The sequence below is a fragment of the Giraffa tippelskirchi genome, chromosome 14, assembly GCF_054371585.1.
Source record: "Giraffa tippelskirchi isolate mGirTip1 chromosome 14, T2T-mGirTip1v1.2.pri, whole genome shotgun sequence".
In the NCBI taxonomy this organism is placed as follows: Eukaryota; Metazoa; Chordata; class Mammalia; order Artiodactyla; family Giraffidae; genus Giraffa; species Giraffa tippelskirchi.
The window spans coordinates 17,526,386-17,551,017 of NC_137288.1; the positions used below are offsets into that span (position 1 = coordinate 17,526,386).

Consider the following 24,632-nt stretch of genomic DNA (forward strand, 5'->3'; position numbering starts at 1 on the left):
CTCCTTCACCTCTACCTCTGTGTGCTCACCCGCGGACCGTCCCACCGAGTCCAGAGGTGCCAGGAGGGTCTATCTGATGAAGGAATCCTCTTCCCACCAGAACAGAACGCCACGGTGATCACGCTTTCTCAGACACCGAGTCGATCTGCCCAGCCACCTCTGCACTGCGCCATCCAGACCGAGAACCGCCTGTGGGCTCCTGTCCGCCCACCCGGGCAGAGGACGGTCGAGGACCTGGCGAGGGGCCACAGCACCAAGCTCTAGGGAGAGCAGGCCAGGTCAGAGGTCAGGAGCGGGTCAGAGGCTAGCGGCGAGGATGTTGGCTCCATCTAGCAGGCTGGCTTTATAAACCAGGTGTGGGCTGTGAGCTGCGTTTGGGGTTTGTGAGGAGAAACCAGGCCTGAGAAAAACACTGAAATAGGGGGGAAAGCCTCTGAAAATGAGAGCGCCAAGCCTTCCACGAACCCTTGGTGCTGTGTTGAGTTGGGGCTGTCGTAACACGACGCCAGGACTGGGGGGCTAAAACAATACAATTTTATGTTCTCGGGCTCTGGAGGCTGGACGCTCACGGCCAAGGCACCCGCAGGGAGTTTCTGGGGAAGCCCCCCTCCTTGGCCTGCACACACTGCCTGCTCTCCAGGGCACACGACACACCATGGTGTCTCTCCTTCTTTGTAAGGGCTCCAGTCTCACCCTCATGTCTGCGTTTAAGCCGTACTTAGCTCCTGGAAGGCCCATCACATCAGGAGTTAACACTCCAGCAAATGGATCTGGGGCACCAGGCAGCCCACAGCAGGGATGTGTTTCTCCTGCAACGACAAAGATTTCCTAGACCCCCTAGTTGGCAAGAGTTTAATTAAATTGCAGAGCTGAGAAGGGGGTGCTGCTCCAGGTGGAAGAGGCGGCCGGGCAGGAGAGCTGGGTGCCAGGGGCGAGCCTGCGCTGGGTCTGCTGCACAGAGGTCTTAATCTTCACACTTCGGGCAACGCTGGAAAGCCATCTCTGGGGAAGAGTCTAGGAGGACTTCTTTGTCCTACTCTTGCAACTTGGCTGCAAGTTTGAGACCGCTTCAAAGAGTTTGCACAAAAAGCATCAAGAGTTTAGATTACTAAACTTGAGAAAGATAATTCAAAACCAGCCTAGAAAAAGTGTGTGGTGAGGAGTATCTTGGGGAAGAGGGCCAGCTGCTGTCCATCCTTCTCCAGGACGATGGAGGAGCTGGCTGAGGGCACTCTAAGAAAAGTTGTTTTGTGTTAATTTGTAAGAATTTCTTCCCCTGAAGCTGGTTACCAGGGTAACCTACAATTACTTTGTTCTGATGCTGAAATAGTGGCATAGAACCATCTCTCTTGCTTGAGTCAGGATTTAAAAATCAGGGAAATATCTGTATATCGGCAGAAAGGAGAGTGTGAGGCCATGAGTGTGGGCATAGCAACTGCCGTTTCTCCATTTTTCCTTAGAGACTAAAAGGATTTAACACTTTCACGGTACTTGTTGTTTTCATCGCTCAGTCGTGTCTGACTCTCTGTGACCCAGTGGACTGTAGCCCATCAGGCTCCTCTGTCCATGGGATTTCCCAGGCAAGAATACTGGAGTGGGTTGCTATTTCCTTCTCAAGGGCATCTTCCTGGCCCGGGGATTGAACTCATGTCTCTTGTTTTTCAGGCAGATTCTTTACCACTTAGCCATCTGGGAGGCTCCTTTAAAGTTACATGACAATAAAACCTCCTTAGTGATAGAAATAACATTATGGACGATACAGAATAAATTAATCACTGGCGTTTGTAAAAAAAACTTCTATTCATATAGTGGTGGTGGTGGTTTAGCTTCTAAGTCGTGTCCAAGTCTTTGTGATCCCATGGCCTGCAGCACACCAGACTTCCCTGTCCTTCATGATCTCCTGGAGTTTGCTCAAACTCACGTCCATTGAGTCGGTGATGCCATCCAACCATCTCAACCTCTGTTGTCCCCTTCTCCTCCTGCCCTCAATCTTTCCCAGCATCAGGGTCTTTCCCAATGATTCGGCTCTTTGCATCAGGTGGCCAAAGTACTGGAGCTTCAGCATCAGTCCTTCCAGTGAATATTCAGGGTTGATTTCCTTAAAGATTGACTGGTTTGATCTCCTTGATGTCCAAGGGACTCTCACGTCTTCTCCAGCACTACGATTTTAAAGCATCAATTCTAAGGTGCTCATTCTTCTTTATGGTCCAACTCTCAAGGTTCCCAGGTCTGCCCATGCACAAAATGGATTGTAAACTCACGCCCTTAACTGTGTTTAAATATCAGCAATCTTACATCATCAGAAAGCCAAACATTCTGGAAAAACTCAGCTGGGCCATTTTAAGTAGCTGAGGCAATCCATGGTAGAGGCAGCAGATGAGCCATAACCTGGTAATTTCTAGAGAACAGCCCCATCTCCCCACCTGCCGTACGTTAAATACCGAAAGAACAGTATTCCTCCTACAGACAAGGAGGAAGAACAGCCGATTCCTTACCATTCCCTCTGAGCAAAGCCCAGGAGAAAATAAACACCACTTTAGCTATTTCAGTCAGAAAAATTGCATGAAGTGCCCACTCTGTTATAGGAATAAGGTGAACAAAGAAAAAAGTTATCTTCAATTCGCTACTTTAACAGGACAATGACTATAAACTATGAATTTCTGAAAGTTTGGAGATGCATCTTTAAAAGGGACCAGATGCTGTAATATCAACTAAATCCATCGGTTTTTCTGGGAAAACTCAATGTCCTACATATCTACATGAACAAAGAAGTTGATATTATGATTGATTTTCATTTAAGTCACCTTCAAATACCTTACAAACAAGGGAAAAAGTGGAAAATACCCTCAAGGATGGGAAACAAGATGTCCTCAGACTGTTTGAGCCCCATAGATCTAAATTCATTGCAAATTCAGCATCGCATTTTGTTAACCCTTGCTGAAAATGTCACGTAGAGAAAACGTCTTTCTTTAAATGCTTGTAACTCACTCCAAACCCAAATAAGTAAATATATAGGAGTTTTAAGATAACACAAAACTAACTTTATTATTCTTAAAGCCAGCACAGTGACTTTTGGAATAACTATGCATTCCTAACACAAAATTGTATTAAATAAATGTCATCCAATGCAGAAATAGACCATGGGACAATTTTGAAGATTGAAAAAAAGGACTCTCTTGTAAATTAGAAACAATTAACTTTAAAAATGTTCTAGTGGTGAATCAAGAATGAATCACTGTCATTTTAGAAATTTCCCAAATGGATTATAAATTTTGATTTAACACAAAAGCCTTCATGCTGTGAAGCACTGCACATAAAAAAGATTAAATAGAATCTTTCCTGATCACTGCCTGTTGTTCCTGTCACTTACTCTTTATTTTCTCATGCTTTAAGTATTTTATTAGTCCTCCATACAAAAATCTGCCGTACCCCCCCGCATCTAAGTGAGGGCCAGTGGGTATAAAGGGAATGGGGACTGAGACAGGGGGATGAGCTCGGATGGGACAAACGTTAACAGGTTTAGGGGCCTCATCCAGGAAAGGCTCCAGGAGGCTGAGGCAGGGCTCTCGTTTCACCAAGGTGTTGGTCTCCACCGTTATAAACAATGAGATGGTTTTAAAATGCTGCTTTTCAGGAGTATTAGGTAGATACATAGAGGCTCCAAATGTGTACCAAGGCACTTTTGAAATTCTTTTCTAAAAACTCCAAAATGCCTACATTACATAGAGATTAGGTGGCAAAAAGAGTGGTCTAAAAGTATCAGTTGTGTAATTTCCTCTTTGCCTCACTGTATTCAACAGATTTTAGAGAAAGAACAAATTACCAACAGTTGGATTAACTGGGGGGGGGGGGGCAGGGAAGAGAGGGCACAGTATTGACTTTGAAATAATCATCTGAAAAAAATATGTAAAAAGCAGGTATAAGATATTGCCAAAAATAGCCGGAAGGCAGCTCTATACGTATCTTATGCATGCACATATGTCCAGTCACTTAAATTGTGTCTGACTCTCTGCAACCCCATGGACTGCAGACAGCCAGGCTCCTCTGTCCATGGGATTGTCCAGGCAAGAACACTGGAGCAGGTTGCCATGCCCTCCTCCAGGGGATCTTCCCGACCAAGGGACAGAACCTGTGTCTCCTGCATCTTCTGCATTGGCAGATGGAGTCTTTATCGGTGAGCCACGGGGGAAGCCCCATGTCTTATACATTTTCTTAAGATCATGTTATTTACAGAAATCGGAGTGATGATCTTCTTAAAAATGTGTATCTTTGTGAGTTTTGAATGTCTTCTGCAAAGAGGAAAATCCACAGGAAGAAGAGGAGCCCACCTCCCTTGTAGAGTCTCACCCTGTACTACCGCGTGCCCCTCCTGTCCGTGAACACTGGTGCCTGTAAAACTCAAGCTCACATTTCCTTATGAGCGGTTACGGGTGGGGGTACAAAGCACTGTTGCGGAGAGACACTCGCTGGTTAAACGCTGAGATCGGATGAAATGGAAATCCGAGGGAAGACAGGAACTGCATTAGGCTGTGTTTGCCTCGTGCTGTCGCTGACTCGCGGTCAGAGCTTGAGGAACTCCTTTCCGCTGGACCGACAGCCCAAGCTCCCTTCGTGCCGGATTCTCTGACCACAGGCCTGTCCAGGCAGCCAAGTCCTTGAGGAGCCGAGGGGAGCTTGTGGGGAGGGGCACCGGCGTGTCCGTCCCTGGAAAAGGTGCTCCGTTTTCACCTGCTGCCCTTTGTGCAGACGTGCCCGCCTGTGCAGTGGGCATCGATGGGGCTCCACACACACCCTGGTGCCTCAGACGGGGAAAGAGTCCGCCCGCCACACGGGAGACTCAGCTCCGACCCCTGGGTCGGGAAGACCCCTGGAGGAGGGCTCGGCAGCCCCCTGCAGTATTCCTGCTGGAGAACTCCATGGATAGAGGTGACAGTCCATCGGGTCATGAAGGGTTGGACACCACTGAGCACTAACCCTTCCCCTCTCCACACCCTCCAGCTTCCCCACCCCCAGCGCCCGGGAACTATGTATGCCCAGCTCCGAGGGAAGGGGACTCGTCCTGCAGCTGCCCAGAGCTGCCCAGCTTCTTCACCACGGGACACAGCTGCAGGGGGTCGTGGCCTGTCTACAGGCACCTGAGTGACTGGGGTGGCGCTCGTTATGGTCAATGGTGGAAGCAATGGAGGCGCTTGTAGCGAACACAGACGGCGGGCCGGCCCTCAAAGCACAGCCTGATTTTTAAGTTGGAAGCTCTTCATGTGGACCTCACGAGGGTAGCGCTCATTGTGTGTGCTGCATGGAGGTGCAGGAAAACACCACTGAAGTTCTTTTCTGTGAAAACATATCTGAACTTGAAATGAATGCATGTGCCAAACTATTTTACAGTAAATATTTTAAAAGAAAAAAATTAATCACATTTCCTAACTTCATTTTTTTTATTTATTGTTATTCCAAAGCAGATATGCTATGATAGATATTTTTTAAAAATACAATTATCTATCCTCAAAACCCTGGTTATGCAGGAGACTAGAAATCTCTTGTCAGAAGACTTTTTATCAACCGGTAAAGTATAAAGATCAACTTGTACTCCGTTCCACCAAAAGTTCAAGTGAAATTATGTCTTTACAAAACCTTATTTTTCAAGGAATGTTTTGCAAAGAAGCAGCTTTTATAATTAGGAAGTAAATAAAAATAATACATTAATGTCTTGTGTTTGCCTGATAATAAACTGAGAAGACTCACAAAATGGATTACTGATTTTTTTTTCTTTAACCAAAATAAAAGTAGGCTTTAGATTCACCTGGTAAGGCCTTACTTAAACAGGCTGTGCACCAATACAATTCACTGAACTATGCTTTCTATACAATCAGGAATTAAACAACCCCTTGCAGAGACTGACCTGAGATGACATTTAATGCTAAAACCAAAATAAATAACCTAGCAAGAACAAAATTTTTAAAATTTCAATAATTTCAACTTTGGAGATATTTGTTCACCAAAATTAATCAACATTTCTAAAATATTTTAATACAAAATTATAAAAGAAAAGTGCATTAAAAGCAGAACCTTTAAAACTCTGGCACAATTACAGTTATTCTGAATATATGGACTCCAGCCAGGTACACACACTGACATTCAAGAAAAACCTCAGGATACAGAAGTCCAGTATCACAAGTCAAATAAGGCTTTTTTTTTTCCTTTAAAAAAATATACAATACACAAAGCAGTTTGAAAAAAAGAGTAATATTATTTAACAGTTTCAGACTTAAATATTTTCACATAACAAAAGTTTTTATATCACCATCAATACTACTTATATACATATGCCAAAAGTGTGAACAACAAAAAATCAAAAGATGCCCCTTCAAAAAATAACAGTGAAATGTCTCTTTCTTCAGGAATCTGAAATGAGCTCCTCTCTTAATATACAAAGTCCATACAATATTTATAATAAAACTGCTCTCTTCTGAAACCAGTGAGGCAATGAGAAAAAATAAAGGCAATTATTCTTAGGAAAAACAAACACAAAAAAGCAACCCCAGCTTTATGTCACAATGACGAGGATGTCCGTTTCTTTATTAACAAAATGAATGCAATACTGATCTGAAGTGCTTGTTGGAGGTAAAAATGCTGTCGCTCTTTCTGTAACAGGGACTAGTGCTTATTTACAAAATATACTGTTCAGCCACACAGAGGCCCATATATCTGCATATGTACATACGTATTTATATATAGAACATATAAATAATTTTGAAGGAGAGAGTCACATGGAGTAAGAAGTTTCTGTCTTTGGAATGCCATGGGATCGACGCACGCTCTGCCCCAGCGAGGGCAGGATTTGGTTGGTTTGGGGCATGTTCAACGTGGCACCATTGATGATACTAAAGGATTCCCTGAAATAAAAAATACACCTGCTTATGGACGAAGAGAAAACCACGGGGCTCGGGCAGCTTCCTATCCTCAGGGCACAAACAGGTGTCTGGGTCACTGAGGCGGCCGGGGCGGCAGCTCCTCTGCTCCCAGGAGCCGGCGCTGCGGTCTCCAGTCTGCAGTGTGCGGCTGTGGTTTCTGCTGACCCGGCCGTGCACCTGACGGGGACTCGGGCGTGCGTGCGGCCGCCTCCAGCGAGACTGCCGCGTCCTCACTCGTGGGTCAGGCTGACTCTGTCCTCACGTGCACGCCCCCGGTGCCGTGTTCTCTAACTAACGGGTAGCTATCTGTCGTGGAGAGAAGTGGTCCAGCCATCTCTCACGGTCCCAGTATACTAACATATGGTAGGCTTAAAAAAAAAAAAAAAGAGTCCATTTCTACTAATCTCAAAACGCACAGACAAAAAAATGGAAAAAACTTCCCTGTGTGTCGTAGCACTTCCTCTGAACTTCATGCACCTAGCTTATTTGTTTCATGAGCTATGCGTTTTGTCACGGGAAGCATGAAGGGAAAGAAAACCCTCTGCCTTCCCCCACACTGACATCTGTCTTGCTGATCACGCCACGACGACAGGAAGATCCGGCTGATGTCCGGCTGGCCGCACTGGCCAGCTGCGGAGGGTGGGACTGCTGACGTGGGACCTGAGGTTAGTGGTTTGCAGAGACGTGAGAACGCCGTGCTTCCAGCTTGCCCAGCTCCTTCCTGGAAGTTGCTGAAAGTCAGTGATTCTTTAGACCATTTTATAGCTAAAAAAACTACTGTGGTGACATTTATAACACTTGAGGCTTCAAAACAGAAATGCCAAGTGCTCTGTTCTCCTCCACACTTGACTCTGGGACGTTCTCGGGGCGGCGCCCGTCAGAACACGTTGGCCAGGGCCTGCCACTCGCTCGCGGGCTCTGGGACCACCTCGTCCAGGTGCAGCGTGTGGCTCAGTGCCTCCGCTGCATGGTCCTGCTGGGCCACCGGCTCCGGCAACGTCCCTGCCATGGGGACAAAGAGAGAGCCTCAGACACTCAGCGACGGAAATGATTCACACTTAAACAAGGACAACGCAGACAGAGACGAGACATTCCTAAACTGCTTTCTTCTGCGTCCCAGTGAAGAAAGAATCACTTGAGCTGCAGGTTTCATAATTCTGACAATTACTGTTACTTGAACATGAAGGCACACAGCCCTTGTTCGGTACACTCACACACTCTATGTACCATAAGGTTATGCTGATATGACATCGCTGAGCCATTACTAATACCACTGCCAAGACTTTTCTAACAGAAAAGTAACACAGGGAGCACTAGCAGATATTAGGACGGATTTTCTCTTCTTCCAAAGCTGCCGAGCACGAAGGGTCCTGCCCTGTGGTTCCTGGAGACCCTGGGACACTCACCCCTGCACTCAGGCCTGACTGCACACCAGGCCACAGCTCCCGAAACGGCAAAGGGAGCCGGAGACACAGGCTGCAGTCCAGCCCCTCCCAGCACAGCCTTCGCCAGGCGACCGGCCACCACACTCATCTCCTGGAACTTCCAGGCACTCCGAGGTGACGCGGGATGAGGCGGACGGGGGGACACAGCAGGGCCCCACCGAGACGCCCCCTCTCTGCCGGCACCGACGTCAGTGAGTCACCATGGGAACGAGGTCACCCAGCTACGGGCGGACTTGGCTGGCCCTGACCGCACGCCGGCTCCCCAGCCCTTGGGACGGGGTCCAGGCCGCCGCCGCAAGGGAGGGGCCTCCCAACGGTTGCGGGCCCCTCACCTGCGTAGCTGTGGGCCCGCTTCATGTGCAGCTTCATGTTGCTCTTCTGCGTGAAGCCCATGACGCAGTAGTCGCACTTGTAGGGCCGCTCCCCCGTGTGCTTCTTCATGTGCACCTGCAGCGCGCTCTTCTGGTTGAAGGCCTTCTCGCAGAGCGCGCAGCGGAACGGCCGCTCCCCTGCGGACAGGCGGCCCGGTCAGCACCCCGAGGGACGACGCGATGAGCGCACAGACACACGTGCACACGCACGGGCTGCCAGGGACACGCACGCACGCACACACACACACACGCACACACACGCATACACACAGGCTGCCAGGGACACGCACGCACGCACGCACACACACACACAGGCTCCCAAGGACACATGCACACACACACATGCACAGGCTGCCAGGAACACACACGCACGCACGCACACACACACACAGGCTCCCAAGGACACATGCACACACACACACGCACACACACACACACACAGAGGCTCCCAAGGACACATGCACACACACACACACACAGGCTGCCAGGGACACACACACACGCATACACACAGGCTGCCAGGGACACACACATGCGCAGACACACACACACACACAGGCTGCCAGGGACACACACATGCGCAGACACACACACACACACAGGCTGCCAGGGACACACACATGCGCAGACACGCACACACACACAGGCTCCCAGGGAGACAGACACACACACAGGCTCCCAGGGACACACGCACACACACACGAGCTCCCGGGGAGACACACACACACACACACACGAGCTCCCAGGGACACACACACACGAGCTCCCAGGAAGGGATGCAAGTTCTACAGGATCCTAGTGACGTCCCCCTGCTGCGTCACTCGGGTGGCTAACCCAGGATCTAGCAAGGCCACTCTGCAGGGAGACACAGAAGACAAAGCTCCACAACGTCCCAGAAGTATCCAGAAATGAACAACCATTGTTCAAACAACAGGCTTCCAAAAGAAGAGCTGAAGGATGTTGAAGACAGGGAACATCAAATCCACTTGACTAAAATATGGTTTATACAGTATCTTTTAAACGTTAATTGCTTTCAAGTTGATACATAAACTGACAAATGGAAGAAAAAGCTGCCAAGAATGACCTCTGCAGGGAGCCTACCCCAGTGAGCACCTGCCCTGGTGAGGACCTACCCAGGTAAGGACCTGCCCAGGAGAGCATCTGCCCAGGTGAGCACCACCCGTTGAGCACCTGCTTAGGAGAACACCCGTCCAGGTGAGCACTTTCCAGGTGAGCACCGCCCAGGTGAGCACCACTCTGGGGAGCACCGTCCAGGTGAGCACCACCTGGTGAGCACTGCCCAGGTGAGCACTGTCAAGTGAGCATCACCCTGGGGAGCACTGCCCAAGTGAGCACCACACTGGGGAGCACCGTCCAGGTGAGCACCACCTGGTGAGCACTACCCAGGTGAGCACTGTCAGGTGAGCCAGGTGAGCACTGTCAGGTGAGCACTGCCCAGGTGAGCATCACCCTGGGGAGCACTGTCCAGGTGAGCACCACCCTAGGGAGCACCTGCTGCACAGCCACTCTGGTCCTGGCTGCCCCACCTCCCCTGCTGTCACTCACACACTTCCCAGCCCCAGGGACAGGGTCCTTGCTTGTTCAAGGCACAAGCCTTCCCTCAGCCTAGAAAGTTCTTTCCCACAAGCCCTGCTTGGCTCTCATCCACATGAAGCCCCCCAGATCGGGTGCCAGCACCCCAAGGCTGCTCTGGAGGCAGCAGGTTGCTGTCCTCCAGGTGGCCCTCCTCAGCGATGACAAGAGAGGTCTTAGGACTGCTCTCAATGGCAGGCAGAGTCCTCGAAATGGCCCCAGGGTCTCTGCCCTCATCCCTGGACTGGGACTGCGACATCACACCCGAGGAAAAGAACAGCCACGGGTGAACTGGGGGCACTGTCAGATGACCGGGGCAATGGAAAGGGAGACGACCCTGAAGGCTGCTCTCATCACAGCGCCTGCAGAAGCAGGGCACTCCCTGCAGACAGAGGCGGAGCTGAGGAGAGGAGGAACTGGAGTGAGGACAGGTACTCACACGGGTAGGGAAGTGACCCAGTGACAGTCACGAGGCGCCTGCAAATGTGTGCAAACCCTTCCCATGCATCTGTGCTATTATCCAAGGCAGTCATTTCTAGCTCTGAGTTACGGTTTTGAAGAGATGTGCTATGGAGTAACAGTACGGCAGTCTGTCACTTGAGCTCCTGGCTGGTACCCAGTGGGTGCCAGGATCTGTGCTGACAAGCAAGGGCATCTCCGAGGACACGCAGCCCATGGAGGCTGCCAGGCATCTGCTGACGACACAGGAGGCCCTGGTGCCAGCCAGGGGCACCAGGGAAGAGGAGCCCTCTGAAGGTGAGTCGGACGCGGCCGCCGAAGAGGCACAAGGGCTGGGAGAACCGTGAGAAGGCTGGGCGCCAGACAGAGGTGGACAGGAGGACCCGAGACCTTCACGGGAAAACAGCAGCAGCCTCTATCTGGGGAAGCCAGCTGCACGATAAACTGGTAAAAAATCAGGAAAAGACCTGAGCGAGTGGGTCGTGCTTCCTAAGTCGGGTGCTGTGTCACAAATGAACATTTACACGTTGCATGTGACCTTCCCACCACGAGCGGTGGGCGGCAGGACTTCTCACCGGGTCCCTCCCCGGGGTTACCTGTGTGGATGCGGCTATGGCGCTCCAGCTGGCTGGGCTTGGCAAAGGCCTTCTCACACGTGTCACACTTGAACACCCGGGGCTTTTGAGAGCTTAAGGAAGGACCGGCCTGATGCGTCTGCATGTGCTCCTGGGGAAGACACACACACTCTCACACACATGAAGGACACTGACGATCCTAACAGAGCCTTACAGACTGGAGACAGGACAGGAAAACCAGCGCAGAAAGGCCAGTCAGCGGGAGGAGGAACACAGGCTCGCCTCTGGTCAGGACCCCGCGGAGCAGAGTCGGGGGGGGTGGGGGGCTGGGTCGTGGCCTGCCAGGAGACTCAGGCCCCCCGAGCCCTGGGCCTCACCCGGGCCTCCCTCCCTGTCAGCCACCGTGACAGGTTTTAGAGGGCTGGCTGAGTACTTTGCAGGATGTTCCTCAACTGACACGTCTGACGTTTTCCTCACAATTAGACCAGGGCTGTGTGTGTCGGGGGGGGACGTAGGGGGGGCAGTGTCACTGCCATCCCATAACACCACCACGCGTCCACTGCGCACTGACTCTGATGGAGCGGGCAGTGTCCGCCAGGCTTCTAAGGGAAAGGCGGTCCGTCTGTAACACACCGCCCCAGAGTGGTCATGGGAGAGCGAGCTACGCCTTAGATACAGCAACGTGTATGATTTTAAGTACCTTAAATTTTCTTTAACCATTTTCATTCTTTTGCTTCTTTAAAAGTATTCACTCTCTATCAGACTATAACTTCTGTACTCTCTACTATGGGTGTGATGCTTTATATCAGCATCATACATTATGTAGATATATATATAAGCACTTGACACTCCTCTGACAGACATGACGTTTTATCAGGAAAGCAGAGCTGCAGGTGTCACGTGACCTGACCAAGCGCACAGACACTCTGAGCGACGGGGTCACATTCAGAGTCACAGGCAGCACCGCGACCTCACAGGTCTCCTGGCCGCGGCCTCTGCAAGGACAGCTGCTTTGAGGGTCAGTGTTTCGTTTTTAAAAATGAATACGGAGTTCTCTTTTTCAAAGCATATTAATTAATTCTGGGATTTCCCATCTCAGAAAACACGGTAGGAACAGAGGCGAGAGGTGTAGCCAGCTGCAGGCCTGGAGAACAGAAGCTGGGTGTGCTGCCGGAGCGACTCCTCGGCAGGCCCTGGACCCCGCGTGCACCTCGGCGTCTCCGGGGCCCGATGCTCCAGTAACCAAGCACAGAGGAGGGGCCCCGGCCCAGATGTCGCAGGCCAGACACACGTCCCCCATGCTGTGCCCCTCTACGTGTCCTGGAAGCCACGTCTCAGTACCCACCCCACCTGGCTCTCTCCTGTGCCATGTGCATGTCCGCATGGATCCAGCCATTCCCCACAGGTGGGAGGGCACTGGCGTGGTTCCCACAACCGGCAGGTACACACACCCTGCCCCCACCCTATGCACGGCACAGGCCCCTCTGTGCTGGCTCTCGCGGTGGGGCCGCTGCGGCTCAGTCGGGTGCCCCCTGCCGACCTCGGGGGTGCCATCTCCGCACAGCCTGCTGACAGAGCTGCTCTCACACCGCGCCGGGAGTAGAGCGGCATCTCCCGGTGATGTGTGAACACGGTCACCTCCGTGGACCTCTTCCCGTCGCTCACAGGAGACCCCTGGCCTCACGGGGCCCGGGGCCCGCTCAGCGCCTGGCCGCGGGAGCGCGGGAGCTGTACCTTGAGGTGCGTGGCACGCTTGAAGGCCTTCCTGCACACGGGGCAGACGTGGATGCGCTCCCGTCCGTGGGCCGCCTTGCTGTGCTGCAGCAGCAGGGCGGCCGAGGCAAAGCTGTAGCCGCACTCCAGGCACTGGAGCAGCCGGGCCTCCTTCTCGGGCGCACCACCCGGGGCCAGGCTGGCAGAGACGTCGGTCACCTGCAACAGGGCAGAACCCCAACCGAACTGCTGAGACCCGGCAGCCAGACCACACCCGACAGCCACAGCAGGCTTCTGCCAACTGCTCTCACTAATCTGGGCTGTAGTTTAAGAAAAAAAAAAGGATGAAAAAAGCGATTGAATAGTTCAGGTGATGCAAGGACATCACATGCCGTGGGAAAGCGATTGGCCTGTGACTCCCGTGTCAGGTGGGCATGCGTCTACACAAGAGTGTCTGTGTGAGCGAAGAAGAGAAACGACAGACACTCCTGTGCTCAGCTCCCCGCACAAAATGCATCTCTCGTGAGCCTTTTTAAAAAAGTTGAAAACCACTGGGAATAAATGACACTCAAAGCTGTTCTGTTACTGCAGGGAAGACCTCCTGATGAAACAAATGGCACGTAAGGAAGGACACCCACTAAAAGCCCACTAACCAAAAAGCACACAGGACATGTTTCTGACTCAGACATTCCGTTCAGGGGGCAGGAGCGCTCAGTACCGGGCGCCTTTACTGGAACCACGAGGACAACAGACCTTTCTGAGTCCTGAGACCTGCGAGTGCACTCTTCAACTTGAGAGTGGTCTTGTGTTAACAGCTACACAAGCCAAAATCCAGCTAAATGGGGTCTGGTTACTCAGGCTAGATGGGGAGAAATTCCCGTTGCTGATTACATGTAATTTCTATTTGAAAGAAGTCCTAGTCTCACTGAAAGACCAAAAACTAATTACCTTAAAATCCATTTGCTAAAACTGCTTAAGCATAAAATTTAATTCTTCAAAAAAAAATTCAGAGATGTATTATCAGGATTTTACTTTTCTGAAAAGTTTTAGGGGTTTTTAGACTCTTTATATTTAGAACCATCATTTACTAAGTGTTTTGCCCACCCCCTCAAAAAAAATGCATTTTAAGAAAAAAGACTAGTCAGATGACAAACAGGTCACATACACACACGTGAAAATGCCTATGAAAAGGTAGAATAAGATGTGAAAGAAACAGCAAAGGTATCACAGGAAATCTGACAAAAAGAACTAAATGCAAGGGAATGACCACATGCAATCTGATCAGTGGGCAAATCAAGGAGACACTGGTAAACTGAAAACCAGGTTTCCCAGTTTTGGTTATGACATCTCCTTCTGACCCCGAGTCATGGAGCGAAGGAGACCCCGCGTCTGCCCCGGGTCCTCGTGCTCGGTGCCTGCTCGTCCTCGGCAGACACGCGGCCCCAGGCAGCACCGAGCCTCGGCCAGCAGCTCTCCCCAGGCCGCCCCTTCTGAAGCAATGTGCTCTGAAAACCTTGAGACTGCAGATGACACGTGTGCTGTACCTGGTAGGTGATCTCCTCACAGGCAGATGACGGCTGTGTGGGGGGGCTCACCAGGATGACCTGGGGCGAGCCCGCGCCCCCAGGGCCCGAGAGAGAAGGGTCCGTGAGTAAGGCTGGGAACTGCTGACCCTGCAGAGAGGATTACTGCTTTAGAAGCTGGACATGACCCCACCCAGCTGTCACTAAACACGGTGACGCCTGGTGGACACTGTGCCCTGGTTTCATGAGATGCTGTCACTGGGGGACTGGGTTAAGGGAGGGTCCACGGGATCTGTGCTATTTCTTTTCCCTGGTCGGGGAAATAAGATCCGGCATGCTGCACAGCACAGTCAAAAAAAACCCAAAATCAACAAGAACAACAAAACAATCCAGAATACAATGTCATTTACTAGTTTATTATTGCTGTCTCAATGGCTAATATGAACTATCCTTAATGCAAATGCCCTGATTCAAAAGTCAACTGCCTAATAAAATAAATGCTCAACAATTACTGATACTCACAGAAATAGTGACTCGAATCCACTAAAAGTGCATCATCTAAAAGTCACCTATTTTTGTTTGTATTCTTACTTGCAGACTCTTTCTTTGCTGTATTTTGTTTACACTGACATGGAAATCAGACTAGTTCTCACTCCTCAAGTGCACATCATTCTGTAAGCGCCTGTGTGCTGGCTGAGGGGAGCGGGCTCTCCTCAACTGCTCAGGGGGCCTGGGTGGCTGAGCACTCTCGTGGGCCGGGACGATGCCCCTCAGGAGGGGCCGGGCTTGCTGGCGGGGGACCTCACAGAGCACAGGGCGTGTGGCATGGCCACGCCTGCCGTGCGGACGGACCCAAGAGCAGGCCGAGGTGGCCTCACCATTCTGCACGGGGAGGAGCCGAGTCCCTGCGGGTCAGACAGCCCGCGCGGCCGTGGCCCGCTGTGTCCTAGACGGTGCCCCAGACAGTCTCCCCAGTGCAGAGGCCGGAGGTGGGGCTCAGACAGGATCCGGGTGAGCCCTCTGCCCAGAAGTATATCAACACTCAGACATTCACTGCAGTTCCGTCTGGGGGGGGGTGGATTACTTATGCTTTTCTGCATTGTCTGGATTTTCTTATATTTCCCATTTGGCATCAAAAAATTACTTTTTAAATTTATTCAGAAAACAACCAGTTGCGTTTTGAACAGATACCTAGGAAAGGAGGCATTTCTCGGGAGGACTCTGTCAGCAAGGGTCATGGCACCCACCTGAGAAGCGATGTTGAGTGTGACGGTGTCCAGCCCCCCGGACAGCAAGCCCTGAGTGTCCGCCAGGGTCAGTGTGACGCTGGCCTCGGCCCCCACTCCGGACGAGGACATGACCAGGTTCTGGGCAGAGACAGCAGATGGCGACAGGGGTGTCGTGGGAGGCAAGCTTCCAGCTGTGGCATTAAGTTCTACAAGAGAGGCGAAGCGGGCAGATGAGTGGAGAAGCCGATGAGTGCACAGGCATTGGCGCGGGAAGGCGGCTCTCACGGAGGAAGGAGTCTGTCACAGTCAGCATTTACATGTCTAAGCTTACGAGCCTGCACCACCAAAACCACCGCATCTCAGATTCCAACGCTACCACAAGGGCTTCGTGAATCCCTACATATCTCTGAACACAGGCTCTGACCCTCCAGCATCACACACAGGAACAAGCAGGGAAAAAAAGAGCGGAAATGTGACCCCATGGTCCTGCCCCTGCGGCCAATGCAGAAGGAAACTCAAACAAGAACTTCCAGGGTCCCATCCTCACCAGGACCCTGAGCGATGACCCACTCCGGAGTGGACGTCTGACGACTCGGCTCACGTTCACGACCCCACTGCTCCGCACGTCTGCCTAGCCTGAGACACGGGCGATCCAAACAGCCCTCGTGGCATCCCCCGAGCACTGACTCATCCCGCGCGGCACTCCCGCTCCCTCTGCAGAACTGAGCACTCTCCCGCTCCCTCTGCAGCCAACGATACACGGGAAAGGAGGCTGCCCGGGACAGGTGGGCAGAGATGGGCCTTCTCCTCACACACCAGAGACTCACGCGCCTGCTGGCAGACAGGACGGCTCGGCGTGGGCTCAGGGCCCAGATCCTAGGGGGGCTCCAACCAAGACACGTGTGACCGTCACACACATGCACACGCGCGTGTACACACACACAGGCTGTCCTTTCGCCGGTCTGACAGTGACTCAGTGCCCACTGGCTGCAGCCACGGGGCCAGGGCCCTGGACTGGCCTTCCAGCAGAGCGCCACACGCCGCTCCCTGGGGACGCCTGAGCACAGACACGTGGCGCGGGGCCTGGCTGACCCCGGGCCTGCTCCGAGGCGCGGCAGGGGCCAGGCTACTTACTTGTGGCCGGCGTCCTCCACAGATCCACACTCCCGGACTCGCACACTGTGCCACGCAGACCTGGAACCTTCAAAAGCAGTACAACCATTAGGAGGCTGCGTGCGTCCACTCTGAAGCACCACGCGGCTCCCAAGAACCTCGCCAGCCCCCCGCGCGCGCAGCCCCGCTGGGACGGAGGGGAGTGTGGATCTGCGGAGGGGTGGCACCCTGAAGCCGACGTGCCCTCCACACGCCCGGACTCTCACACACAGCGTGCAAGAGCAAGTCTAACGGGAGGCCGAGATGGACAGGGACTGCAGCCCCTGGCCACGCCCAGTCAGTGGAGCGGTGGCTCCATCAGCATCACTCGGGAGAGACCCCCAGCTGAGAGAAGCAAGACCAAACTGCAGGCTGGCAGGGTTCACCCCGGGGCAGATGGCCAGGACGCCAAACCTCACCCTGACTCCCGAGATGAAGGAGCCAAAACCACGCAATACACCCGACCTTCTGCCAACTGTCGGTGCAGGCGAAGGGTCCAGGACATGCAGCACAGGAGAGCAGAGACAGCGGAAGCAGGGTCACCAACCACGGGGCACCCTGACCTCGGGCCCAGAGAGGACAGCGAACAACTGCAGGGAAGGCTGGAGTCCACACTTCAACCAGACAGTGTGGTCAGTGAACCCTGAGTAACATTCTTAACTCAAGCGATCTCCCACAAGGACGATCCTGGTTCAAGCACAACGAGCCTCCATATTGCTGAAAAGAACCTGGCTCAGGGGTAAATAATCCACCTGCAATGCAGGAGACACAGATTCGATCTTCCCTGGGTTGGGAAGATCCCCTGGAGGAGGAAATGGCAACCCACTCCAGTATGCTGGCCTGGAGAATTCCATGGACAGACAAGCCTGGTGGGCTCCGGGCCATGGGGTCACAAGGAGTCGGACATGACTGAGCACATACCTGACTGTACTTAAGTGTGGGAGAAACAGGGGCTAAAACTAAAATAACCTCACAAAGAACTAGTAAACAAAAAACCAATCTCTTCTCTCACTGAAAGAAGAACTCGATTTCTTCACCAAAATTATCTTAAAAATGGACTAATGGAAGAACAAAAAGGTAATACCCATTTAACATAAATTTCTTAAAAACCTGCGGTAAATTCAGGCCTCTATCAGTAACGACTTTCTGCCTCCCAAAGGGTGCTGACAGCACATTCTGACTGTTCTGTAGGAAAACCCTTCGCCAGGGGTGTAACCTGGAACTGACTGGGAAACAGCCTTTGAAGCCTGGCACACAGCGGAACTAGGGCGCATGCTTCACTCTGGACCTGAAACTCGGACTCACGGTCGCACTTCAGATCATGTGTAAACCCCTGGATGGCGGTAACAGCCCCACTGAGACGCCAAGAGCCCACACTGCTCCAGAAGCCGACCAGCCCCGACCGCGTCCCATTCACGCAGAGGATGAAGACCGACGCCCACCACGGCATCTTCCTCCCGCGGTGACGACGGGCCTACAGCGTAACTGTCACAGGGTCATACTGAGGGTCTGCATTCTGGTGCTCATCCTACAAGAGGCACGTTTAATCTCAGTCATTTCCATTTCAGTTCTTACTTGTCTGGCCTGAAGCTCGGCCCAGGACTGACTGACTCAAAGGTAAATGTTGCCCATTAGGATGCAATCTCTTGACAATAAGGTATAAATGAGATCGGGTACTTAACGAGCTCTAGTGGAATGTGCAAACCTCGCTAAAAACATCTGCTTGGCACCACGAGTGGTTCAACGTGTGAAGAATCATTGCCTACAGTCAGGATTATTCCAAGATGCTGAAGGTGTTTAAGTTAATAGTGCAACTGAGTGCTTATATGAAATTAATCCTGTATTTACAATAACTGATACAAATGTCCTTTACTTATGAGCACATCTTTTGTTTTATAATATTATTAAACTCCTGAAAAAAAAATTTTTTTAAATAAGGCACCCAATTAAACTAAAGGGGCATCGAAAAGAAGAAGAGAGAAAAGCTCTCAGGTGGCTCTACAACAGTTAGTCTACACAAAAGAAAAACTAAATCAGGAGAAAGGGGCGTGCTCGCCATTTCTAAAGAAACGCCCGAGCGTGTGTCCGGGGACCCGCACACCACCGGCTGCATCCTGGCCCGTGGAGCATCACCCAGCCCTGCGCAGGAGGCGCTCGAGCTGGGACGCCTGAGGTCTGGCCGACAGCACAGAGGCCTGAAGAAGCGCCAGGGCAGAGCCCTCAGCACAAGGCGTCCCCGAGCCCCTGCTCCGCGCTGATCGAAACATCACCAACTTGAAGGAACTGCTCTCTCAGCGAATGCTGGGGTCACCAAGCCACGCAAAACGCCACTCCCTTTAAATGGAAGCACCCAAGACTCTCCTTGTCTTTCCACTGAATGGCCCGAGACTCATTAAAGACACCAAGCAGAGCCCCTGAGGAGACGGAGGGCCCCACCGGAGCCCCCGAGGAGACAGGAGGCCCCACTGGAGCCCCCAAGGAGACGGGAGCCCCCGAGGAGACGGGCGGCCCCACCGGAGCCCCCTAGCAGACAAGAGGTCCCACCGGAGCCCCAGAGGAGACGAGAGGTCCCACCGGAGACCCAGAGGAGACGGACGGTCCCACTGGAGCTCCCGAGGAGACGGGCGGCCCCACCGGAGCCCCCGAGGAGACGGACGGCCCCACCGGAGCCCCAGAGGAGACGGACGGCCCCACCAGAGCTCCCTAGGAGACGAGAGGTCCCACCAGAGCCCCAGAGGAGACGGACGGTCCTACCGGAGCTCCCGAGGAGACGGGCGGCCCCACCGGAGCCCCAGATGAGACGGGCGGTCCCACCGGAGCCCCCGAGGAGACGGACGGCCACACCGGAGCCCCCGAGGAGACGGGCGGTCCCACCGTAGCCCCCGAGGAGACGGACGGTCCCACCAGAGCCCCCGAGGAGACGGACGGTCCCACCAGAGCCCCCGAGGAGACAGACGAGAGCAGACAGACGGTCCCACCGTAGCCCCCGAGGAGACGGACGGTCCCATCGGAGCTCCCTAGGATGAGTGGTCCCACCGGAGCCCCCGAGGAGACGAGAGGCCCCACCGGAGCCCCCGAGGAGACGGGAGGCCCCACCGGAGCCCCCGAGGAGACGGGAGGTCCCACCGGCTGCTCCTCAGGGAAGCAGGAGGCAGGGACGGCCCAACCCCGAATGTTCTGGGACAGAGAAGGCCCCCAGAGGGAGACATCAGGCACTCGGTCCAAACAGGAGACACAGAGCTTCCCGTCGCTTCACGAACAGCGCTCCATGCAGGGCGGGAGAGATGTCAGAGCCCTGGAGGCGATGAGAACTAGTCCTTTACAACCAGACACAAATTACGACCATCAGGAAACTTCTACAGAAACAAGTATGCTATGTAACTTTAGCAGCATATGATATACTGTAGACGCCTTACCTATTACAGACTAAATCAAAACTGAAAACTCCCCTTAACTGAAAACAAAACAGAAAGCTTCTCACTTCAAATTAATAGGGGAAAGAATGCAGCTCTATGACACAACTCTCTTAGCACCCCAAAATTAAACAGCAAACCGACAGAGGAGGCACAGAGTGAGTCCAAAGCAGAGACAGGAAAACAGAGGGCAGAGGTGGAAATGACCGTCGGCCAGAAGCCCAGGTTGTGGACCCGCCCCGGTCCACCGACACAAGATGCTGACGAGGCTCTCGGCTGTCCCCTCAGCAGAGGGGAGGGTGGGCAGGACATCCCTTGGGGTTCTGACCGCGTGCAGCCCCTAGGTTCACCGCCTGCTCCAGCACGCAAGGCCACCCGCAGCACGGCCGGCTCCCTGGACCCTCCCTCGCGGGGGACGGGCCTTCCCTCGGGATGCCACCCGGAGCGGGTCAGTCCAGCGACCCAGTGACCTGCGCTCGGGGCGGCCTTCTCTCTACCGTATGGCACTACAGCTGTAACCCTGCACCGCCACGTGGACTCGGAGACAAATGCCTGCACTCTGCTAGTTTCTAGGATCCAAAACGCAGCAGCCCGCGGCCGCCTCGCCCAGTGTCACGTGCTCAGAGGCGCTCTCAGCACGTGGCACGCACTGCGCTCTACGGAGAACGGACAACCACTGGGTAAAAAGGCACTCCGAGTGAGCAGGAAAACAAGTCTGGCTCTGGGTACCGAGAAGAGCCAAACATATCTAAAGATGAAACCCTATCCTCAAAAAAAGAAAAAAAAAAAGACATACAGGGCTGTTAAACAAGAGGGCTGAGGAAGGAATGGAAGTCCTGTCAGGTCCAGAAAACGGGGGTGTCACCTGTGAGGCGGGGCCTCATGGCACTGAAGCTCTGGCACTTTTATTGTGATGGAGCTCATTTACTTTTACTTTTTATTAAAGTCGACATTTAGAAAGATGTCTTCTTTTATGAATAATTCTGCCATCCTACACTCAGGACAATGTGGCACGGGGTTCACCCCGCAGAGCACAGAGCAGTGAGCCCAAGAGCCTGTCGGAGCCTGTGTGCAATGGAGCCGTCGGGGCCGACTCGCAGACACACACGGCACAGTGCATGCTAACATGAGACCATTTACCTGTGCTCTGCAGAAGGTAGGAACAACCCTGAAAGGTCAGTAAGACTCGAGAGAGTTCTGGGTCCCAGAATTACACAGGAGCCTCTCTAATCATCAGAAATGACACCAAACGTGTGAGAACAGGCAGCTGACACAGCTGTCCCCTGGAAAGACAGGTGGCCCTTTCCACTGATGACGCACACAGCCCTTCGACTGACACATCAGGAAGCCTGTCGGTCGTTCACTGCATACCTGAAGAGTTCAACGTTGCGCTCTGTGAGAGAAGCTGATCATTGCTTATCGTCAAGGTGGCACCTGCGGATTGATTACTGATTGTAGGTGCTGACAATCTTATGCTTCCATTTAGTTCACTACTTCCATTAGAACTGTGTTGAATAAGATCTTGACCTAAACAGAAATTAACGTTGTGATATCTGAAAGTAACATATTAATTTACACACTGCTAAGTGTGCTAAACATATAACAACATCCCTCTAAAAATAAAAGCTATCTCATTTTTAACATTTATACAAAAAAATGAAAACAAGACTGTGAAATACATTGCCCTAAATTAAAGTATCTGTCCACATGTTTTAATCTATGAAGTTTCTAAGTACCTCATAAGAGCTCTACTTTAACTCCGTGTTTAGGCACTTATAGCTACATGCTTTGTTGAATACAAATTAAACCGAACTGCAAGCATGTCCCAACATGACGGACGACCAGCTGCAGCCTTGGGGGCCTGGTGGAGGGACAGGAGGGCAGCAGTGGCCATGGCGGCTCTCTTGCAGGAGGGTCTCTGCCCCTCAGCACCCTGGACGAGCACGGCAGGCTCGCACATGCCGTGATGTCCTCCCACCAGGAGCCTGGGGCTTCCACCAGCCTTGTGAGTCACAATCTCATAACATAATCAAGCAGTGTGGAAAAAGAGGAACAGCAACATCAAAAACCTGTTGCCTTTTCAATGAAAACCAGGCTGAATGCTTTGCAAAGACCTGGAAAAGACAAGTTGCTTTAAAAAAGTATTGTCAAGCCAGGTGGAAGCAGACAAATATACAAAACTGGAGCACAAAAAGACAAAACGGGTGCTGCACTCGGCTCTACCCGCGCCGGCAGCCCTGCGCCACACTGGGGCAGCACGCTCGCAAGTGCGGCCGAGCCATGGCGGAGGTGTGGGCAAGACGGAAAACGCAGCTCCCACCAGCAGAGCAGACCGAGGTCAGAGACCTGCGGGGAAAGGCTCAAAAGCACGTCAGCACCGCTCCTCGCTGCTTGACAAGGCTCTCTGTGACTAACTGGACTGGAGTCACAGGCAGGAGCGCTCTCACTGGGTAAGACAGCTGGGGAGGCGACCACAGTCCTTGTCTTCACCCAGCGTTTACTCTGCCTCTTACGAACTTGCTGAAAGGTCTACACAACCTAACTGAAGTGATATTTGTATTCTAGCATTCACAAGCATGTAAATTCCACATACTCATGGAAAAAAAGAACATTCTACAAAACAACTGAAAATTTCTCTAAGTGGCCACAAATTAAAAGCTCTTCTAGACTTCTCAGAATGGGGTAAGAAACTGATGACTTAGGAGTCCTCATAGCCCGTTCTCAACACATACAATAATGGGGAGACAGGAAATAAACCTTACGCCATTAAAGTTTGGGCAAGCTTTACCAGTTTCATCAACTAATAAAGGTTTCTCCTATGATGAACCTTTTAAGCTAATTTTTTTTTTAATTACAGTTATATTTAACTAATACACTAAAAAGCAATAAAATAACTGAATGATCAATATAGGAAAACATAGGAGAAACAGATGCACAATCCACAAACAAAAAAACACATTTTCTGAACCATATGCAAGAATCCCACACTTTGTGCTTTTTGTATAGGACTAGAAAAACACCTCTAAAACTGAGATTACTCAAAAAAAAAGTTAATTTGATCAATAAAATAGCTTTAAGTAACTTTTCTATTTCCAACACTAAAATTCAAATACACACACACACACACACACACAGACACACACACACACATATATATATATATACACAGAGAAGAAGGTTACTGGATTAGATAAAATTCAAAGTTAATTTCTGCTGCATATTAGAACCTAAAAATCGATGCTTGTCACTAAAGAGCTCCATCTAGGAATAGCTCCTCCAATTTCTCTCACACATTGAAAGGAATAAAGACCCCTCTTAAAAGAGGAAGTTTTTGGTTTCCTTCTCAATGACTGCACTATTCCAATAATGGTTTTTGCAGAAGCCTGTGGAACAGAGGTGACACTCTGCAGGCCTCTCTTGGGGCTGTGCTCAGGGTCCGGCCGCCACAGCCCCAGCGCTGTCAGGGAAAACACGGTGCTTCCTGCCATCACACCGGATCTCCAGGGAGGCTATTCTGACTCCCAGCAAGATGTTTTTTTTTAAAAAAAAAAAAAAGCTCACAAGGTTGTTTCTATGAGACTTAAATGAGTTAATATTTGTCAAAGTTACTAGAATAGGACCTGGTGCACAGTACCAGGGTCAAAAAAGTTGTTGCTAAATTTAAGAATTGCTCAGTTAACACAGAGTTCATGGCTAAGAAGTATGTGGACAAGCACACCTGTAAACCGCGCTCCAAGCTAACTCAGACGAGACGAGGGGGCGGTCTGACGGCGAGCATCACGGGCCTGGTGACCGACACGGAGGCTCAGCGGGCCGGCCCAGAGGCCTGCGCTGCCAAAGGCTGTTTTCTACCCACTTACCTATTTTTCTATCGTTATTTTCTACATGATCCGAGAAGAATTCTGAAAGGTAAGGAGAGTGGGGATCTGTAATGCTCTGGGGTACCAAAAGTATACACTTAAACTAATTATACTCCTTCACTTCAAAGGAGCATGATAAGCATTATGAAGTACAGTTTTCTGCTCTTGATTAAACAAAAAATACGTGACCAAACTAACTGGCTCAAACTAGAAGTGCCGTGGGGAACCACCACGTTTAATTCCTGCCATCAGATATGAATCGCAGGAACATTTTCACTAAATAGAGTTTCCGAGATAAATTACAAACACTTCCTGAAGCACTGGACTTATGCAAAGCTCAGTCTCACAGGGAAAAAAAAAAAAGATTTACTTAAACTGCAGGTGAACA

General features: G+C 51.6%; 1 protein-coding gene across 5 annotated transcripts in view; it reads right to left on the bottom strand.

Annotated features, from left to right (window-relative positions):
• Positions 1–5,416: 5,416 nt before the first annotated feature.
• The window catches only part of ZNF236 (zinc finger protein 236), a 68,553-nt gene continuing 49,337 nt past the window's right edge, over positions 5,417–24,632 (bottom strand). For 2 of the 5 annotated variants that reach the window (XM_081563315.1, XM_081563314.1), the window contains exons 26-33: positions 24,245–24,286; positions 21,756–21,911; positions 15,838–16,025; positions 14,612–14,740; positions 13,089–13,286; positions 11,376–11,505; positions 8,689–8,865; positions 5,417–7,913 (exon numbers count right to left, since the gene is read on the bottom strand). In XM_081563315.1, the coding sequence (XP_081419441.1) occupies positions 7,789–7,913; positions 8,689–8,865; positions 11,376–11,505; positions 13,089–13,286; positions 14,612–14,740; positions 15,838–16,025; positions 21,756–21,911; positions 24,245–24,286 (1,145 nt within the window). In that variant the 3' untranslated portion in view covers positions 5,417–7,788. Of the gene's footprint in view, positions 7,914–8,688; positions 8,866–11,375; positions 11,506–13,088; positions 13,287–14,611; positions 14,741–15,837; positions 16,026–16,953; positions 17,021–21,755; positions 21,938–24,244; positions 24,287–24,632 lie in introns of those variants that run through there. The other 3 variants (XR_014075067.1, XM_081563316.1, XM_081563317.1) reach the window with 3 other exon arrangements.